At 38.7% G+C, this 21,300-nt stretch overlaps 1 protein-coding gene across 1 annotated transcript; it reads right to left on the reverse strand.

The window, feature by feature from the left end:
- Positions 1 to 14,744: 14,744 nt before the first annotated feature.
- SDHD (succinate dehydrogenase complex subunit D) lies at positions 14,745 to 21,278 on the reverse strand. Its single transcript, XM_072611121.1, has 4 exons — positions 21,143 to 21,278; positions 20,730 to 20,837; positions 18,776 to 18,920; positions 14,745 to 15,354 (listed from the first exon to the last, which is right to left on the reverse strand). The coding sequence occupies exons 1-4, from the start codon at positions 21,207 to 21,209 to the stop codon at positions 15,189 to 15,191; spliced, it is 486 nt and encodes a 161-aa protein (XP_072467222.1). The 5' UTR covers positions 21,210 to 21,278; the 3' UTR covers positions 14,745 to 15,188.
- Between the last annotated feature and the right edge of the window lie 22 nt (positions 21,279 to 21,300).

Raw genomic sequence — 21,300 nt, forward strand, 5'->3', positions numbered from 1 at the left:
GAAAGATTTTAGGAACTGATATAGATGGAAGTGAGCAGAATCAGAACTATTTATATTGTAACATCAATATTTTAAAGTTGGAGCAATTTGGAGGACTTTTATAAACTGATGAAGAATGAAAGTAGAATCAGAACGACTTATATAATAACTGCTATAAAGACAAAAATCTTTGAAACATAGTTACATAAAGCACATAGAATATAACATATTTATATAATGTTATAATGTGGACAATATAATATAGTAATAGTAATTACAACTTCAAATGCATGGGACTACTTCACAGGATTCATTATTAGCGCCCATTGGAACCTAACAGTACAGACTGTCTGTGGATTTCACATCTAGCTCTTTACACAGCTTCATCAATATTCCCTAATCATTAGTGAATATCGAATCATTTGATTGGCTCATGGAGTCTTAGATTTGGGTCTAGAAAGTACCATAGAGATCATTCAGTCTAACCTCTTTCTATACATGAAGAAACTGAGGCATATAGGTGAAGGAACTTACCTAAGTCACACAGGTAAATGGTCAAGTTGAGAATAAACCCAAGGTTCTCTCTGCATTGCACCAAGTCCAACAAGAAGAGGCCCCATAGCATTAAAAAGCAGCAAAATGTGGTGGAAACAGCACTAGACTTTCAGAGTTGGTGGCCCAACAGTATTTCACTGGCTTGATTGGTATTTTAACCATGGTAGGGGCTTGCCTCTTATTGGCATAGCATGGTGAATTAAAAAAGGGGGAGTCGCTTGATTTTGGTAGCCTTACTTAGAATAAGAAGATGTGAATTCAAGTTTTAATAGCTATGTGGCTTTTGGTCAAATATTTCTCCAGTCTGGGCCCTAGTCCTTCATCTCTAAGACAGGGGCAATGTACTTATGCTACCTAGAGAGGCCACATGGATACGGTAGAGGGCATGATGAACTTGCAGACAGGAACACCTGGATGCATCTTCTGCCTCTGACACTGCCTAGCTATGTCTCTAGGTTTCAGTTTCTCATCTGTAAAATAGATATAATTGTACCCATGGAACCTACTTCAGAGGGTTGTGAGTCTAGTATATCAAATACCTTGCAAACTTTAAAATATAATATACACCTAAATTGTTATTATTATTGCCTAAGAGGCAGCATAATATACTGGACATACTACTGACTTCAGAGTGAGAAAGAACTGGTTTTGAATCCGCTGACATGTTGACTGTGTGACCCTGGGCAAGTCATTCAACCCAATTTACCTCAGTTTCTTCATCTGTAGTGAGCTACGGAAGGAAACAGCAAACCACTCCAGTATCTGCCAAGAAAACTCTAAAAAGGGTCATGAGGAGTGAGACATGTCTGAACAAAATGGTCAGTTTTGCTGACTTGCATTGGCAATGGCAGTTTTTTAATCAGGAGGTCCCAACACAAATAAAATCATAGATATTCCTTTCCCTCCCCCTCAACATTACCTATATCATGGGGTTATCATAAGGACCAAATGGGAGGCTACATAAAAACAAGCAGTAGTCCAAGGACAAAGCAAGAGGGGTTCCTACAAGGAGTCGGTCACCTTCCTCTTCCCCTCTCCAGCTCACCTACCCCTTACATATTAAAAGAACCCAACAGGCATCTGCTTCAGGGAGCCCTTTTCTTCCTCAACACTAGCTCCCATTGCCCAGTTCCCACCAGGCACTGGGTGCCCCTTCTTAGATGTATACACTGTCTCCTCAGTGTATAACCCTATGCCTGCCTATTCCTGTCCCTTCTTGAGCTTATACCCAGAGCTCTCCTCCAAATTTCAGACTTATCATCTCCTTCATGACAGTCACTGGTCAAGGATCTCCTGCCCTGTCATTGTTCTACATGGTCTATCAGGTCTTACAACCCACCCTTGGTCCCAGGCCTTCCCATCTTGTCTGATCTGTGTCATGTCTTTTAACTAGAATGTGAGTTTCCTGAGAGCAGGTACTTCTCATTGAAGTCCAGTGTCAAGACAAAAGTCAAGACAACTGGCGATTGTCTGAGATGTAGTGAATGACCAAGCTCTAAGCCAGGGCTCTTTAAACTTTTTCTACTCGTGATCCTTTTTCGTCTAAGAAATTTTTGCATGATCCCAAATAAAATAGTTATACAAATCAAACATTTACTGATAATAAATCATAAAGGAATTTATTTTAAAATAATTCTTTGGTATAAATATAATTTTACCCTTTATTAAAAATGAAAGCAAATTTGCTAGTGAGATGGATGTGTTTATTTATTTTTACATAAAGAATTAAATATTGGCAGAATATTTGATACTGAAGGATGTAGAGCATCTTCAGTGTTTTTCACAGTTGATCAGTATTTTGATTTTATAATCGTCAATGCTGAAAACACCACTTTGCATAAATAGATAGTACAAAATGGCAGAAGTATGTTTAAGGCCATTTCAGAAATTGTTGGAAATTCTGTCCTAATCCCAAGCCAAAATTCATTTAATGATTTTTTTAGGAAACTCGAGTTTTAAATCTGTGTCACTGGATAACTCAGAAAATTCTTCTTGAACTTTTAATGGCAGATGACTGAGGATTTTTATTTCAGATGGGTATGATTTATGAGCCCAACTTAGTTTTTTAGAATTAAAATTTGAAGGGAAATATTTCTGAAACTGTTTTCAGGCACTTTGGATAATCAATTATAACTTGCAATTAAATCTTTGGGAAGATTATTTTCAATTATAAAATAATTTGTACCTGTAAGCATTTCTAAAGAACCATTTTCCATATGTTAATTTTTTCAGTAAAACTTGCAATTTTGTCTTTTAACATATGTTACAATTTTTTCCTTAAAGTGACATGCTTAAATCATTGCATTTTTAGAAAATATCTGACAAATAGCACATCTTTGAAAGCCATCAGTCATTATGAAAATTAACAAAATCAGATTTCTGCTCAGTCAAAAATATAACAACTTCATCTTTCAGTTTCAATAATCTGTTTAAACTTTGCGCTCTTGAGAGTCACCTTAGCTCTGCATGTAGTAATAAGCTTTTGTAATAGAAGGCCATGTCTTTCCAAAGGTTTAAAAACAAATGACTTTGTCACAGCTTTTAATGAAATTAATGATTTTGATAGTTTCAGGAAGCACAACATCTAACTCTGGTGATATTTTTTTGGCTACAGTGCCTCCTGATGGATCACGCAGTAAGTAAAAGTGATATGTTCTTTGTAACCAGTTTTAACTTTTGCTACAAATCCAACATTCTCATCATTATTGCTCCAGCACCATTTGTACAGACTCCAACACAATTTTTCTATTAGAAATAGTCATTTGTGAAAAATTTATCAATTTTAAGATATATATCTTCCCCTCTTGTGTACCCTTCCAAAGATCAACAAAATAATAATTCCTCATGTATGCTTTCATTTACAAACATATCCGGATAAAGTAACAACTGTGCCTTATTAGAAATATCAGTTGTTCCATCTAATTGAATTACAAATTTGACTGCCCTCAAGTCTGGTAATAAGCTGTTGGAATTAGTCATTACTAATTTCAGAAATTCTTTTGGAAATAGTAATTTCAATAAAAGAATTTTACAAATTTCATCCACATACTTTTCCCCATGAACTATTTCTGACATTATAGCAGCAGGTAACACAAGATCTTTTCCCTTCGTGTAAGGCTTTTTAGTCTTTGCAATTAAATAAGTATTATTAAGATGCAAGTAAATACTTTTCATTGACTGTAACAAATTTCTCAAAACACTGTTTTTCTTTATTTGAAGATTTTTTTAAAATCATTCTTCAAAATATTCCTTTGGTTTATTGCAGTACACTGCATACTTGGTATTAAGATGTCATTTTAGTTTGGCTGCTTTCATGTTCTCCACTGTGAAAACTTCATTACAGATTAAGCAAAGAGGTTTTTCCACACCATCAACATTATTAGAAGTAAATTCATATTGCAAAAATCATTTGACATATTTTCTTTTTCTTGTCAGTTTAGGTGTACTACAAGTTGGTAGTGAAGACTTTGCTACATTGTCATCAGTATTTTTACCTCTTCTATCTAAATTTAGCCACTTATCCATAACCAAAAATTATTTTTGTCCTCAAATATTGCTAATAATTTCTCAAATAAATACTAGCTTTAATTTATGGAATTACATTTGGTTGTGCTTAATTTAAAAAATTAATGTTCACACTTACATACACATACAGCAGAGATGGTGGAAAAATATTATTAAAGTTTTTGTCTTTACTTGGTACAATTAAACACTTATGTTTCTGTAAAAGAAGGAGATAATGCAACTTTAAAAATCAAACATTCTAAAGCAATATAATCCAGAGACGTACTAATTTGATACTTACATGCTGAGGAAAGATGGTAGGAAAATATTAAAATTCTTTATTTTCCATTTTTAAAACTATTATGTTCTGTAAGAGCTGAAAACTTTGTATGTACAATAAAAACACTGCAATTCATAACATGATAGTCTCAAATATGAGCTTAGGTATTGCTGGCAGCGTTCATTGGCATTGGGTGATGTGACAGCATACACAGTGAAAAGCGCACATGCTGTGTGTTCAGAACCAAGGCCACAGTGAAGTTGCAGGATGCTACATGGGCAAGTGCTGCCAGAAATACCTTGGATTCATTACACATTTGACTGTGAATTAATTTTTGGTCATTGTGCATTCACAAACCTCTTAACTGTTGCCAAATTTTTCAAGACCCCTACATTCAGTTACCTGGTCCCATGTGGGGTTGTGACCCACAGTTTAAGAAGCACTGCTCTAAACACTCCAAGGCACCTGCTTCAGCCTCCTTTATGGCTGTTGGAATGAATTGCTTATATCTACCCACTCCACTGGGATAAGTCTTCACATACTTGGGGTAGGCACCCACCTAACCCACTATGGACCGGCTGATTACGCTCAAACTGGTTTAACCCATCTGCTAAGAGTTTTATTGGAGTGTGGCCACTGAGCATGCTACAGCTTCTTGGAGCCACAGTTAGCAAATTCCTGAAGCCCAAACCTCAGAGACAATCTCTTGCCACCACTGTCTCTCTTCCCTTGAATTTTGTTTTGATTTTTGGATTTGAGTCAACTTCTTCGGACCCCTGTCCCCCTCCCATATCCTATCCTTTTAGCTACATTAATGTCTAACTCTTGGACTTAGTTTTGTTCACACTGAAAATCTAACCCCTAGCTAAGGTATTGTCTTTTTTTTTTTTTTTTGACCTAGGATTTCACAAAGAATGTCAACTAATAAAAGGGTTTGGATGGGCAGTGGTGGACACGTGGGTCTCAGATGTATTTCTAAAAGTTTAACAACTGGTTCTCCAGGGGGGACAAAGTATGTATGATACAGTTTTTAGTTTAAACTACATTATTAACTTTCACCCCATCATTTTCTTATATCTGCTCTAAACAATCATCATAACAATAAATCAAGTCCTGAGATGTTCAGTCATTTTTCATTTGTGTCTGACTCTTTGTCAGGAAACCCTGCAGGGTTTTCCTGGCAAAGATACTGGAGTGGTTTACCATTTCCTTCTCCAGCTCATTTTACAGATGAGGAAACTAAGGCAAACAGAATTAAGTGACTTGCCCAGGGTCACAAAGCTAGTCAAAGTATCTGAGGCAAGATCTGAACTCACAAAGATGAGACTTACTGACTGCAGCACTCTATCCACGTGCTACTTAAGTGTCCTTCCTGAAAGGTAGTGTTTGCCAGTTTCCAAGGTATAAATGCCCACAACGAAAATTTAACAATCATCTCTCAGGAACAAGTACCAGTTGACTCTAGTATATTCCCGATTTTATCAGAAAAACTATGGGTACATTAAGTATTATTATTATCAATGTTATTGTTATCAAGGACATGTGCTATACTTGAGGACATGGAGTGAAGAGCAAATTAAAAGACCACTTGTTTTTATGAGAAAGGAGTTAGTTTAAATCACAAATTTTGGATCCTGAAGGGCAATTTTGTGGGTATTGTGGCATCTGTGGATGAGGGATGACGATAGGACCATAGATTTAGAGGTAATATAGACTTCAGATATCATCTAATCCAACCTTTTCTCTTCAGATAGGAAAACCGAGGGCCACCCCACGAGAAAATAAACTCATTGTGAGTAGAGGTTATTTCATTCTTTTTTGTACTTATATCTTTATCTCCAAAAAGAGTGCTTGACACCTAGCAGGCACCTAATAAATACTTGCTGGTTAGTTGGTTGAGCTATGAGAGTTGAGCAAAGATGTGTAGAAAGTAGGTAGCAGCCCTAGGATTCAAATCTCTCCCATTAACAAAGAAACCCTGAGGAGCAGTTATGTGGCACAGCAGATCGAGCCTTAGACTGGGAATCAGGAAGACCTGAGTTCAATTATGGATGAAGGAAAGAAGTGAGTGAATGGTGAGCCTGAGCTAACGTGGTGGTATCACCTAGTTGTCCTTCCTGATGTAGTGTTTGCCAATTTCTAAGGTATAAATGCTCACAGTGTAAATTTAACAATCAGGTATCAGCTGACTCCTGTATGCCCATGAATATTCTAAATATTATCATTAACAATGTTATTGTTATCTGTTGGGGGTGTAAGCTCAGTTCCATGTGGACAGTCTCAGGCGGGTAAAGGTGAGGACTTCTAAACCTTAGAGTTCTCATGAGGCCCCCCAGGGAACAGCAGGGAATTGAGGTGTGAGACTGGGCTATCTCGTGCATTTCCGCCTCTTCCCATGGGAAACGTGCTGGGAGAGAGCATCCCTGCCCTTGAGATTGGCCCGGGGTCTGAGCACACCTATTGTTGTCTAACAGGCACGGTATTCAGGTGCAAACTATGTGGCAGGAGAGCTTAAGTAGGGTCAGGAAAGCCTGAAGGCGCTCTTAGTGCTGAGGGGCCCTTAGAGGACAGAAGGCCCCTCTTCCCTCTCTCCTCTCTTCACTCTTCCCTCTCCCCTCTCTCCCCACTTCCACTTCCATTTCCAATCTCTTACTGTAAGATCTTTGCCTCCTTGGGAGATTACTCTCTCCTCAGGAAGAATTCCCCCTGCACATGTAACCAACACCCTGAATAAAGCCTAACCCTTGTTCAACTCTGGAAAGTCTCTTCTCTCACACGTTTATCCGGTTTGGCCAGCCGAAGACCTGTGATAGGTAAGGTAAGACTCGGGTAGCCCTTAGGCCTCTAGGCCTGACAGTTATCAAGGAGATGTGGTATATTTGAGGACACTGAGTGAAGATCAAGTTAAAAGACCACTTGTTCTTGTGTGTAATCTGAATCACAAATTTTGGACCATGCAGGGTAGCAGAGCCAATATTTCTCCTGCCCCACTCTGCCTCCAAAACTTTTGAAAAAATTCTTTACAAAGGACCTTATAATTTATTTGTTTCACTTCTTCAAAATATTTCATAAGAAAATCAACCCCAGTGTACCTTGGGAAATGAAATGCCAGGAAAAGTAGGGAGGTGAGGCAGGGAGGATTATACTTTGTACCCTGGGGTTTAGAGATCTATTCAAGTCCCTTAGAAAGGAAAGTCCTGTTAAAGGAGTAGCTATGGGGCAGAATCGATAGAGAACCAGGCTTGGAGTCAGGAAGATCTAAGTTCAAATACGGTCCCAGAAATAATGACGTGGAAGGAAAGAAGGGGTGAGAATGGGGTGTCCTGCAGATCTACAAAGAGATGGAGAGATGAACAAGATGACCTCCAAAAGACCCCTACTGACTAGGAAATCTAGGATTCTGTATGATTGCTATGGAATATTATTGTGCTATAAGAAATGACAAGCAGGATGAATTCAGAAAAATCTGGAGAGACTTATGTGAACTGACACAAAGTGAAGTGAGCAAAACCATGAGAACATTGTGCACATGTAGACATACGTGTATACAGTACAGCAATATTGGATGATGAACAACTGTGAAGGACTTAGCTACTCTCATCAATACAATGATCCAAGACAATCCCAAAGGACTCATGATGAAGCATGCTATCTGCCTCCAAAGAAAGAACTGATATTATCTGAACACTAACTGAAGTATGCTTTCTTTCATTCTTTTTTTTATTCAAGTCTTCTTGTACAAAATGACTAGTATGGAAATGTTTTACACCATTGCATGTGTATATATCAGTGTGAGGATTTTCAAAATTGTTCAGTCTGCAAGAAAAAACCGCTGAGGCAGAACTCTGAGCCAATGGCACTTTATTAAAGGGTCCATGGCCTGCTCTAATGAAGTGAACTTCAGACCTTCCTCACAATCCCAAATGCCCCCTTCCTCCTGGCCTCAGTTTTATAGTGCTTAATACCCAGACAATACAAGTGGAGCAAACCAAAAATACAGATTCTACTTGGTGGATACAACTTGATAGTATATTCAAAATACAGAATCTCACTGGTTAACAAGTGTTAGTGAGCAGACCTTAACAGACCTATCTTGACCTTTCAGGAGGACTTACCAAGCTAACAAGCATACCCATAGACTGGGCTGATAAACAAATGTCCGAAACACCTACCTGAGCTGATGGGCCAGTAGAAAGGGAGGCCAGGAACCAGGGTCATTCATTGGCCAAGTGCCCATGGTCTTCTCCCCATGTTGAGCAATAGAGGAACAACAAACGATGGAGGGACAACAAAAATAGCTGGGGTGTAATTGAGTCACTTCTGCCATGCTGGCCTTGATCAACATAAAAAGGAAAAACAAGGGTGGTGGTCCTCTGGTTAACTTCCTATGATTAAGGAAGTGAATTTACAATCTACAATTCACAGCTCTGAGGCCTACTATCAGAACTTACAATCATCACTAATACTGATTGAAATGAAATAGGTTAATTGCACATTATTGCACAAAGCATTTATTGCTTTGTCCCAGCAATACCACTTCTAGGGCTGTATCCTAAAGAGATCATACAAATGGGAAAAGGACCCACATGTACAAAAATATTTATAGCAGCTCTTTTTGTGGTGGCAAAGAATTGGAAATTGAGGGGATGCCCATCAATTGGGGAATGACTGAACAAGCTGTGGCATATAAACGTAATGGAATACTATTGTGCTTTAAGAAATGACGAACAGGTGGACTTCAGAAAAACTTGAAAAAACTTGTATGAACTGATGCTGAGTGAGGGGAGCAGAACCAGGAGAACACTGTACACAGTAACAGTCACCTTGTAAGATGATTTTGATAGACTTGACTCTTCTTAGCAATGCAAGGTTCTAAGACAACTCCAAAGCGATCATGATGGAAAATGCTATCCACATCCAGAGAAAGAATTATATAGTCTGAATGCAGATGGAAGCATACTATTTGCTCTCTTTTTGTTTTGTTTCTTCCTTCTCATGATTCATTCTATTGATTATAATTCTTCTTTACACCATGACTAATGTGATAATATGCTTAATATGAATGTATATGTAGATCTTATATCAGATTGCATGCTTGGGGAGGGGAAAGGGCAGGTGGAGGGAAAATGTAAAACCCATTGTGGAACTGAATATTCTAAACCAAAAATATTTTTTTAAAAAATAGGGGTCCAATTAATCATTTATCACATTGGTATTGCTTACCATGGCAGGGTGGGGGGGTGGGAGGGAGCATGGGGGATGTGTGGAAAAGGGAAGATAGGGAGGGAAGGATAGAATTTGGAACTCAAAACTTTTTTAATGTTAAAAATTGTTTTAACATGTAACTGGGGGGGAATAAAATATTGTTAAAAATAGAAAAATAAAATAGTTTGTGATTCATCTTTTAAGATTTGTTTATGCAAGGCAGCTAGGTGGCGAAGTGGATAGAACACCAGTCCTGGAGTCAGGAGGACCTGAGTTGAAATCCGTCCTCAGACTTTTGACACATACTAGCTGTGTGACCCTGGGCAAGTCACTTTGCCCCGATTGCCATGCCAAAATATAAAAACCACAAAAAAAAAACCAAACCTGTTTATTCATATCCTGTAAACCTGGACAGTATACTGGCACCATGTCAGGAAACTGAATTGTATTGGAACGATTCTGAAGGTCACCTGGCAAGATAAGACAGCATATACTGAGGTCCTTTCTCAAGCTTTAGTGCCAAGTATCCAAATTCTATTGCAGGGAGCACAACTCCAATGAGCTGGCCATGTTGTTCAAATGCCAAATATACATTTGCCTAAAGTAATATTTTATGGAGAATTCATGCAAGGAAGACAGTCATATGGTAATCAGAAGAAGCATTACAAGGATGCTCTCAAGATCCCTGTGAAGAACTTTGGAATTGATTGTATGACATGGGAGACTCTGGTGGAGGACCACTCAGCATTGTTCACCTATATGGAAGAAGATGATGTGCTCTATGAGCAAAGCAGATTTGCAGTAGCTGAAAAGAAATGGGAGATGCACAAATTTAGAGACATCTCTATTCCAAATGTTCATATGGACTATTTGTGCCTGACCTGTAGTAAAGTGGTCTGAGCTCATACTGGTCTGATTTGCCACAATCTCCAAAACAGTGATGTCATTTTGGTCCTCTTCAAGAATGAACAACAATCATTCATATCCTTTGAATTGTCTATTCGGAAAGCCCTTTTGATCATTTGTATATATGTGAATATTTCTTACTTGTTTATATATCTTAGATACCAAACCCTTCTCAGAGAAATTTGATGGAAAGAATTCCTCCCACCCCTATTTTACCTCTTCCTTTTTCATCCTAGAGGCATTTATTTTGTTAGGGCATAAGTTTTTCAGTTTCATATGATCAAATTTAGGTTAGGTTAGTTAGGTCTCAATTATTGAGAATGAATACCCTAAACTGATCAAATGTATTCAAATTCATACCATTCAAAGCTACAGTTACATAAAATACAGTAATCAGTTCCAGCCCAATGGAAATAAGAAATGCAAATTCCAATAACACAACTCCAAGGATTTCATTATTTGTAGTAATTAGGACCTAGTAGTATTTTATCTTTTCTAATTACCTCTATCCATAGTCTAAGAATATATCTTATACCCACGACTCTCAAAGGTCTATGATTTGTTTCTCTTCTAATTATTTCATGGTATGATCTTTAAAATTAAGGTAATATGCCCATTTAGATTGCATTATGGAATGTGGTGTTAAAGTGTTGCTCTAAGCCTAATTTCTGCCAGACTGCTTTCCAGTTTTCCTAGAAATCTTTAGCAAATAGAGTTCTTTCCTATTTGTTTCAGTTTATTGACCACTAATTTATTGATTCAGATTGTTTCTGATTCTCTCGTCAGTCTGTTTCACTGATCTACCTTTTTCTTTTTTAAACACCACATGGTGACTAATAATTTATGTAGTTTGAGATCTGGAAATACTGTTCTTCCTTCATTTCTATATCTTTTCATTATTTCCTTTTATGTCCTAGATATTCTATTTTTCCAAATTAGCTATTTTTTAAAAGTTCTATAACATATTCACTCGATAATTTGATTGGAATGTCTCAATTCTCTATTAAGATTTTGAAAACGTGCTTCATCATCAGTCTTCTTGAGTCATGGTTATATATTGCATTTATCAAGTTCTTGAATCTTTTAAAACTGTTTACCCTTTCAATGCTGTAGTCATTTTATAAATTGTTCCTAGTGATATCACTGGGTCAAGGGGTAAATATAGTTTAGTAACAATTTTTGGAACGTAATTCCATATTACGTTCTAGAACAGATCTGCACAACTTAGCAGCAGGTAGGGGTCAAAATTAAAACAGGCTAAACTTCTTCAGACCAGAGAGATAGACTGCTGATAATTGGATCACATGACAAACAGGAGAGAGTACGCGGTGGTAACCCCACATTTTTTCCAAGGGATGCCCAAAATCCTTGGCAGGCCACAGACTTTATGTTGTACAGGACTATTCTAGAATGATCAGACCAACTCAGCTTCACCAGTAGAGCATTAGTGTGTCTGTTCTATCCCTTCATAGTAACTCCAATTCGCATTTTCCTTTCCAGTCACTTTTGCCAATCTGATAAGGAAGAAGCAATTTGTTCTAATTTGTATTTATTACTAGTGATTTAGAGCACTTTTTCATATGACTGATGACATTTCTTCTGAAAACAAGCTATTCAAATAGCTTGATCATTTATCTATTGGGTAATGGCTCTTGTACTTATATATACTTGTATCAGTTTCCTATTTTGTTTATCATTAGCTGAGAAATTTTTTGCCAACATTGCAAAATTCACTATTTCACCTTAAAAAACAAAAGGAATATATACTTCCAAAGGTAAGATCACAAATATGCAAGCTTACTCCCCTCAGAAGCAGGAAGAATAATCCCCTTCCCACTGGTAGAACCTCATTCTTTGGGGATGGGAAGAGTAGGTTCAAGTTTAGCTTGGCAGTTTCACTTCTAACTGCACTGATTTTGTGCAGAAACCTTTTCCATTTTATACAAGCAAAATTATCCACTTCTTCTTTCTTTGCTATCTTTATACCCTGTTTAGTCAAGAGCTCTCTCCCTATACATAACTGGAAAAGCTTCTCCTCTTTGCCTCCAATATATCACATGACCTTGTATATCACATAATCACTTGGAGCTTATTACAACACATGATGTGAATGCTGGTCTGTCTAATCCAGGGTTTTTAACCTTTTTTGTATCATGGACTCCTCAGAATGTTTTTAAACACACTGAAAAAATAAGAATACAAAAGCAATCAATTATAGTTAATGTTTTTTAAACAACCTTATGGACCCCAAGTTAACATCTGGTGAATCCAATTTCTGTCACACTGCTTTTCAACTTTCCCAGCAGTTGTTGTCAGATCACGAGTACTTTCCCAAATAGTTGGTTTCCTTGGCTTTATCACATTATGCTATTTATTTATTTTAGATTTTAAGTATCAAATCTGTTTCATTGGTAAATTTTATATTTTTCTGATTATTGTGTTAGGAGCACCTCTTTCTCAATTTTTTTTTTTCCTTAATTACTTTGAGATTCTTGACCTTTTTTTTCACTGAATCATGTTTTATCTATAAAGCAACTCTTTGGTGATTTGACTGGTAGTCATCCTGAGAGCACAAAGACACCTACACTAGTTCCTTTCACCAATGTATACTACTCAACCTGTAGATTAATCTAATCTGTACTATCATTTTTGTTATTTTGACAGCTTGACCATAAACCATTAATTTCTCCAATTGTCTTTTTCTGCAAAGTGTTTTGTAACTGTATTCATATAATTCCTGTGTAGCAGGAATTCTTGGTAGGCAGGCTCCCAGATATTTTATTCTAAATAAATAAGATAAAAATATTATTTTAAGTAAACAAACAAAATAGTTATTTTAAATATTTGTTATTTTATTAGTAAATATTTATTTTACTTTTCTCTTTCTGCTGAGTTTTGTTCATAATATAAAGGTTAACAATTATAGTGGACATAGTTTGTAATCTAACAATTTATTAGTTATTAATGATTACTTTGTAAAGCTTTACATGCTTCTCTATATTCATATTTGTTTCTTACAACACAGTAACATTCTATTTGTAAAGGGACAGAATCTCTTCTGCCCTGACTATGCCAATTATAGGGTAGCATACCCTCTAAGAGAATACTGAGATGCCAAAGAAAGAATGGCCCATACCAACTTAGTTATTAATAGATTTTATTAGGGTTAATTGAGGGAGTTTACTCAGAGGTCCAGTTCCTGCCGCCAAGAGGACAGAACAGTAGATCCCCACACCCACCCTCAGGCCAAGACAGGTATTACATAGAAACAAAACAGAAAGCACAGTGCCAGGAAATGACCCAGGGTCACTTGCAAGTTTTCCCATAGAGGATAGTTACAGCTTCTTTTGCTGTTTACATTTACTCAAGGTGGTTTACATTCTCTGTGGAGTCAAGGTCACTCCCCAGACTCTAGCTACCATCATATTTGTTTTACATTACATTCATCTTTGTTTAGCCATTTTCCAATTGATGATTATTTCCTTTGATTCCTGTTATTTGTGGTGTATACAGGTGTTTTCCCTTTACCTATTGACTTCCTTGGGGTATGCACCTAATAGGAGAACCTCTGGGTCAAAAGATATTAAACATCTTAGTCATTTTCTTGGTATAATTCCAATTTGCTTTCGGAAGTGTTTGGACCAATTCATACCTTCACAACTTTATTTTTTACACTTTGCCAGTCTTACCTTTAGAAATTCTTTTTTCCCCAATCTGGGCTCCAGATACTCAGCTGCCTCTGTCTCCAACAGATACAGTCGACTCCTCTCCCACCTTTCTCTTAAGACTTGCAAACTGGTGTTAGGGGTGGACTTAACACCAGCACATTACAGAGTTTGGATGTTGAGATGATATGAAACATTCATCAGTCACAGAACAGTTAACAAAAAGTTTACTTTGTCCTAATACAGCAAGAATATGCAACAGGGAAACAGTGGCCCTTAAGTCCTTCAACTCCATATGGTAACTATCTGGTCAGCATGGCAGCATATGGTGACTTGCATAGTCTTCAGAAATCCAGCAAGTTGGAGAAGCCCTGACTCTATGTGAGTAGGTTTATTTATACCCTTAGGTGACCAGGAAGCTCTATCAAGGAGAGGCAGAGGCAACTCAAGGCCAAGGGAGAGTTTTTATGCTTTTTAGGGAAAATTAATCTCTTATTTTGGGAAATGGGAGAATCCTAGTATTAGTACAATGAGATTAACCATAAAAAGAGCATAGGCATCAGCACTCTCCCAAAATCAAGTTTTCCTTAAGCTGAAGACATTAGAACTATATAAAAAGAGATGAAAGGTTCTCAAAATAAAACACATGGTTTCCTTTCTTGCAAATTTTTTATTATATGAATTAACAAAATGTCTTCTTTTGCCCAGTATTCCCAAGAATAAGAAGCATTATAAGAGGGACAAGGCTGCTAGACGAATCCGAACAGGATGATGAATAAGTGAATTCTTAAGAGATTAGTAAATTGAAATGTGGTAGTTTACAAGGGTTAAGCAATATATAAACCAGTGAGATCCTGAAACAACTTAGTGACTCTCAGAACTTGTAACACAAGCTAATCTCACAATTTCCTTAATCTAATCCTTCTTGGATTACATTCTTCATAAAGACCGATTGTTGAAATAACTGTGCCTGACTGGAGATCAGGGGAGGTCTCACCAGTGGAGTTCATTACTACTTTCCTCTCATTTTCATTGGTGAATAATGTGAAAGAGCAGAGGCAATGGGTGTACAATCATTTCTGTTCCCAGGGAAGTCAGAGGCTCCACAGCATGGCAACAGCTTTGCAGATGCCCACATCATGATAGTTGAAATAGCAGAGTCCTGCAAAGGTCATGGCTGAGAGAATCAAGAGACCTGCATTGGCTCCTTTCACCAACGTGTCTCCATGAACGTAGTCAGTAATAACCTGTCCAATACCCCTAAAGAGAAAAAGAAAATTCTACCATAGTACAAGCTAAAAATGACAAATGACATTAAGAGGGCATTTGCATACTGACCTTGCTATTGACAAAAACTAGCCAAGTTTCAAATGGAGTATTTTACCATCATCCTCAGTTCCTAACACCAGATTAATCTTTTCGATCTCTTCAGGGGCTTTTGTACAGGATTATTTTTACAATTAGGAGGTAATATTCTTATCCAGTTTGGAGAAAAAGTTTAAAAAACTCAATTCATGGTAACAAGGCCATAACTAAGGAAGGAAGCAAGAAGTTCTAAAAGAAACTAGACCTATACCTACACTCTCAGGATTATAATCCCCAGGAAGACATATTGGAGAAAACAGCCACAAACCCTGATAGCCACCAATCTACTAGGATCAGTTAATATATAAAACAGAAAAAGCCCAACAGGGACCATGTTCAAACTAGACGATCATTACTATAACTCAGGTCAGTGGAGAGAACCATTGGTCTATTACTGGAGTATGTAACCTTTAGGTGATGTGCTAAAAGAAGGCCTATTCTCCACCACCCGATCCTCTTTCAAATAAAATATATATAAGAGTCAGATTTCTACACAGGTTCATGGAGGTAGATATTAACTGGAGCATCTTTCAGAAATGTTATTCCATACTGTTTACTCTCTTCCTGTTGGCTCACATTTGAAAACACAGCAAAGCTAACTAAATCCGATAATTTTGAATTTATGACAATTCAGACAGCAGATTGGTTATGCGTCATTTATTTAGATATGGTTGTATTAAAAAAAATAGCATAAAGGAGTAAACCAGAAAGTAATATTTTGGCAGCTATTCAGTCAATCAACATACATTTATTAAGGGCCTACTTTCTGGCAAATACTAGCATTTATCTGTATATCTCCTCTTCTATATTTCCTTTAACATTCTGAGAAGAAAAATCTAGAAAAACTGTCTACCTTGAATAACTGATCACTGAGAAGTTTCAAGGTATATGAGACAGATAGTTGTCTCCAGGCAGTTTATTCTGGGTTTAAGTTCTACCTCTTGCATATGCTGGCTATGTAACCTTTGGTAGATCCCTCAAACCTCTCAGTGATCCAGACCATTCTCTGAGACTCTCAGTTACAAAGGAGGCACAGATCTGCTCCAGCAGTAGGAGTTGCTGCACCAAAGCATCCCTACCTCAAGAAATCACAAGTCTAGAAAGAAAACCCATCTGCTTCCTCCTCCTTTTTTACTCTGTTTTGAAATAGCAGGTATGCTGCTAAGCAAAGGCTTTTCAAAGTAGAAGAAGTTTCTTAGCAGAATACACTATTTTCAATTACAGGAGTTATTAAACTCCTCAGGATTCAGCTTCCTCATTTATGAAACCAAATGGCTGAATAAATTATTAGAATCATAATTACACTTTTATTGCACTTTAAAATGCCAGTTGATAGTTACAGCTGATAAACTTGCTGGCACCAAGAGCATGTCTAACAACAATTTCAGTTAACATACTCCTCCATGAGCCAAAGGAAATGTAAACCATCCAATCTATACACATTTACTAAGCAGAATATGTGTGCAGAATAGTGAAGCAGGCTGGATTCAAAGATGTTTCCCTGCCCTCACTCTTTAGGAGAGGTATATAACACAAACAAATGTAGCTACAATACATAATAAATACCTCAGAGGTACAAACATAATTTTGTTAGAGGAGATCTCAGGGTTAAGGGAGAACATTACTAAATAGGGAGGTCAAGAAAGTTTTCATAAAAGAAATGGCACAGGCAGAAACTCAGCAGGCACAGAAGGGCATGCAAAGTACAGGGAACAATGTAAAGAAAGGCATGAAGGCAGGACATGTACAAAGGACAGTGAGCTCTCCGGTTTGGCTGGGGAATAAACAGGGAAAAGCTGAGGGGCACTATACTCTGCACAGCGTATTTGTATTTCTGGCTAAGGAATCTAACTTTATTAAGCAACAGAGAGTCAACGAAGAGTTCAGAGGAGAGGAATACTGTGACCAAACAAAAATTCACTGTAGAAGGATTCTAAATCCAAAAATCCTCAATCCCAACATTATGAATAGCATAGTCAGCCATTTACACCTGGCTAAGGCAGGGAGAAAAATCAAGTAATACTCACTTCTCCCATTTCTACTATTCATTTTTTAGCCTAATCTTCCTATTTCTCAATCCCTTCTTATCCCTCAAAAACTATAGAATTGCTGAATCTTCTAGTAAACCTCCAAACCAGTAAAGGTAGCAGCAGCATCAACTAGGAAGTGGTAGGAGTATGTGTCAGGGAACAGGAGGAGGCCCTCATTCCCCAGGAATAAAGGATTCTTAAGCTCCAAACCTTAAACCTGAAATGAAAACAAATTTCCATAACCTAACTCCAGCTTTCAATCAGCTGCAAACCATTTTCTCTCAGAATTTGCCTCATAAGGACAGCTTTTTACAGCCTTTCTAATGCTTTTTTCAGGAAGATGAAGAATTGCTAAAGTAGAAAAATTAGATCTATTCTCATTACTTTTGCCATTTATTAGCTTTGTCACTATTTTATGGTAAATGAAGAGAAATCTATTATGGGTAGAACAAGACACCAGGATAAAAAAGCTTAAATTTCCCCATATGGTACTAATTCAAGCAGTTCCAAAGTACCGATTTACAAACAAATGTTATGTTCCTTGCAATTCATTTCTATCCAGTAATTAAGGCAAATCTCTATCCTTTTAATGGCTATATTCTAATTACCCTACATATTTCAAAGCAATGAAGTTGCATTTCTTTAAACATTTTATAGCTGACTTCATGTTAATTTAAATGAGTCCCAATTTGCATAACTGTAAGTTTTTAATGTAAAATAAAAACTAACAAATATAGCACACCTAAATCATTTCATGTACATTTTCTCAATTGAGTCTGACAAAACAGATTATTATTCTGATTTTATAGACAATAGACAATGATGCAGCGACTCAGGTCACAGGAGTTTGCCTGGGTAAAATAGCTATCCCATGTTAAAAATTAGATTAAAAACAAGTTTTCTTGACTACAAGGCCATCATTCTCAAAATTCAGGCAGGGAACATGAAACCTGAAAGCAGAAGGAAGTGAGGAATGAAGTTTCCAATGAGAAAGGAAGGAAGTGGTAGGTAGGGCAACCCCTTTTCTCCAACTGACATAGCCTCTAATTTCTCCCCATTTTGTCATCAAAGGAACAATTCTATCACCTATCTCTTATGGGAGAGACAGGAGAAAAAGGGAAGGACAGCATGTGAGCAGGGAAATTGCCCAAGTGTAGCTTTTGCAATTTCACTTTACTGGGATAAATAGCTGAAACATTTCAAAGAATGGGGAATCACTTCACCCCCAAATGAAACACACTGGGCTCAGAGTAGACACAGTAGTACAGAAGGAATATTGTGCTTACCAGTGACTATGGAGGGTGAGGACTGCAGCCAGTGAGTAATCCATCACAGAGCCCGGGTACAGATAGGCAGCTGGGAGCAGGCCCAGTAGCAAGACACTGACAGCTCTCTCACTGGTCCAGTGAAGAGATGCAGCCTTAGAGGTAGCTACGAAAAGAACCATGTGACATGAGGGAGGGGGTTTAGGACACATTCTCAACGTGAACAGGTGTGAACACAAGTAGTCAATTTATGAAGCTAACAAAATCCATGGAAGATTTAACAAAGAACATGAGAATAGGGGCTTCGAAACAAATGACAGAAACTGGAGGTTGTTTCATTTTCTCACAGAGCAAGACTCCTGCTTTTTGAGGACAGAACAGTCTATGTGTTTGCAAAGTATGAAATGATCACTGTAGAAGCAACCAATTGTTGGAGACTTTGCAAATGGAGACAAATATTTGGCACACTCATTTTAAACGTCTCTTTTCTACTGTTATGAAACTTCTGCAGCCCAAAAAAGAAACCATACATATTATTCATGCTCCCCCCTCAAAGGCCTTCAGGAAAATTTTCTTTCAAAACCAATCAGCTCGAAGAGTCTAGGAAAGTCTACGTACCACTTGCAGACTTTGTGGTCTGTTTTATATTCTATTACTTGTGAAGAACTTTAAAACAAGCTACACATAATCTTAACTTTACTCAAATATTTTTTGAGGGCCACCATAAACAACTGGGTTTAATTAAGACTCAAAATCAGGTCTAAACTTTAATATAGAGAAAGAAACTTTAAAAACAAACAGTCCATACGTTTACACAGTACTTCACAATTTACAAAGTGCAGTTTTTAAAAAGGAGTAAATACTGTAGCTATTTTACATTAGGAAACTGGATTCAAGGTTAAATGACTGCCTACAGTCATCGGAAGGATGTGACAAGCTATGAGAAAACTAAGGATTAGAGAAACTAAATCATTTGCTTAGTTATTAAGCTAGTAAGTGGTGAGCCAGGACTCAAACTCAGGTCTTTTCATTCAAAGAACCTTTCAACACCTCTCAAAGAAACAAACACCTTTTCTTCTATACCACAACTAATCTCACTCTACTGTAGTCTCACGCTGGGCTCAAAGCAACCCAGATCTAGTAAGACACTGACCCAAGAGGTGGTTGAATGGAGGCAGCTCTGGATTTGAAATAAAAGGATCTGAATTGAGTCCCGGCTCCGGCACTTACTACCTGCATAAGCTTGGGCAAGTTAACACTCCATCCCACCTTCAGTTTCCTCACTAATAAAATAAGGTGGTTGGACTAGATCTAAAGTCCCTAAATCTATCATCTGAAACCTAACCTTTGATGCTAGTGCCTTTCTCTCTGTTGATTATCTCCCACTTATCCTTGATGTGGCTTTTTCGTACAGAGCTGTCTGCTGTGAGTGAGCTCCTTGGGAGCACAAGCTGCTCTTTGGATATCCCTAGCACTTAGCAATGCTTGGTAGGTACTTAACGTTTGCTGACTTGAACTTCTGCAAAAACAAGACATTAAATCTTTTCAGATGTAGAGATGGTAACATAAAAAAAAACCCTCAATTATCTAGAGACTACCTAAGTTAGGGTACACAAGGAATCCAAAATAGTTTTAAATTACCGGCTGTTTTGGATTATTACCGTTTAGACCCCTCTAGGTTACCTAAATATTAAAGGATGACTCCTCCCCAAAAAGGAACCTCTGGAAAACAAAGCCTTAGGCGGTGACATTTGGACGTTTCCCTACGTAGACACTAGGGGAGGCAGAACGGTAACAGGAAGGACCCGGGAGTCTGGAGACCTGTGGCTGTACCCCAAACTGCCTAAGTCACTTCCCCCTCGTTTGTGAACGAAGGGGCTGAAGTGGACGGTCTGGCCGGCAGAGCCGGGAGATCGAGCCTGGCTGGCCAGAGGGCGGGGGTCAGGATCGCAGCGGGGCCGGGGGCAGGACGTACAGCTGCGGCTGGCAGACAAGTGGAAGTGCCGTCCTCCGGGGGCAGGCCGGTCCGGCAGAGATGCGGAGACGCAGGCGGGTCTGAGCACGCGGGCACCCAGGAGCAGAGCTGGGGAGAGAGGAGGACGGTCAGGGCCGCGGGAAGGCCGCAGCGCAGGGCCCTCGGCCCGTCAGCTCGGAGCCAGGCGCCTTGGGGCCACAGCCCCAGGGGCGGCTCCGGGCCCGGCAGGCGCAGGGGGGAGAAGGGGCCGAGCAGCTGCTCCGGGTCCTCACTGGGGTCACGGGCCCAGAGCCCCCGAGGGGCGGAAGGAAGCCCGTCCCCTCGGGGCGCAGGAGCCCAAGGGCCGCTGGAGTACTGACCCCTCCCCCCACGTGGGAGAGACGGCGGTCAGAGCCCCCCGGAGGTCCCCTCACCTCGGCCCCCCCGGGCACAGCTAAGAAGGTTCAGGCGCCCCAGCGCCGCAGCCGCCGCCAGCGCCATGTCTGCCCGAAGCGCTCAAGGTCACTCGGTGACCCGGCTGCGCTCTGGACCACTTCCCCCGCCCCGGCTCCGGAAGCCGATATGAACCGGA

Source organism: Notamacropus eugenii, chromosome 5 (genome assembly GCF_028372415.1).
Source record: "Notamacropus eugenii isolate mMacEug1 chromosome 5, mMacEug1.pri_v2, whole genome shotgun sequence".
In the NCBI taxonomy this organism is placed as follows: Eukaryota; Metazoa; Chordata; class Mammalia; order Diprotodontia; family Macropodidae; genus Notamacropus; species Notamacropus eugenii.

Bases quoted from the DNA above. Each gene is read 5' to 3' on its own strand.
- SDHD (XM_072611121.1), bottom strand. From the start codon at position 21,209: ATGGCGCTGGCGGCGGCTGCGGCGCTGGGGCGCCTGAACCTTCTTAGC. The intron at 20,838-21,142 runs GTGAGGGGACCT...CTCTCTCCCCAG, and splicing joins CTGTGCCCGGGGGGGCCGAG to CTCTGCTCCTGGGTGCCCGC. The intron at 15,355-18,775 runs GTAAGCACAATA...TTTTCTCTTTAG, and splicing joins CTCACCCTCCATAGTCACTG to GGGTATTGGACAGGTTATTA.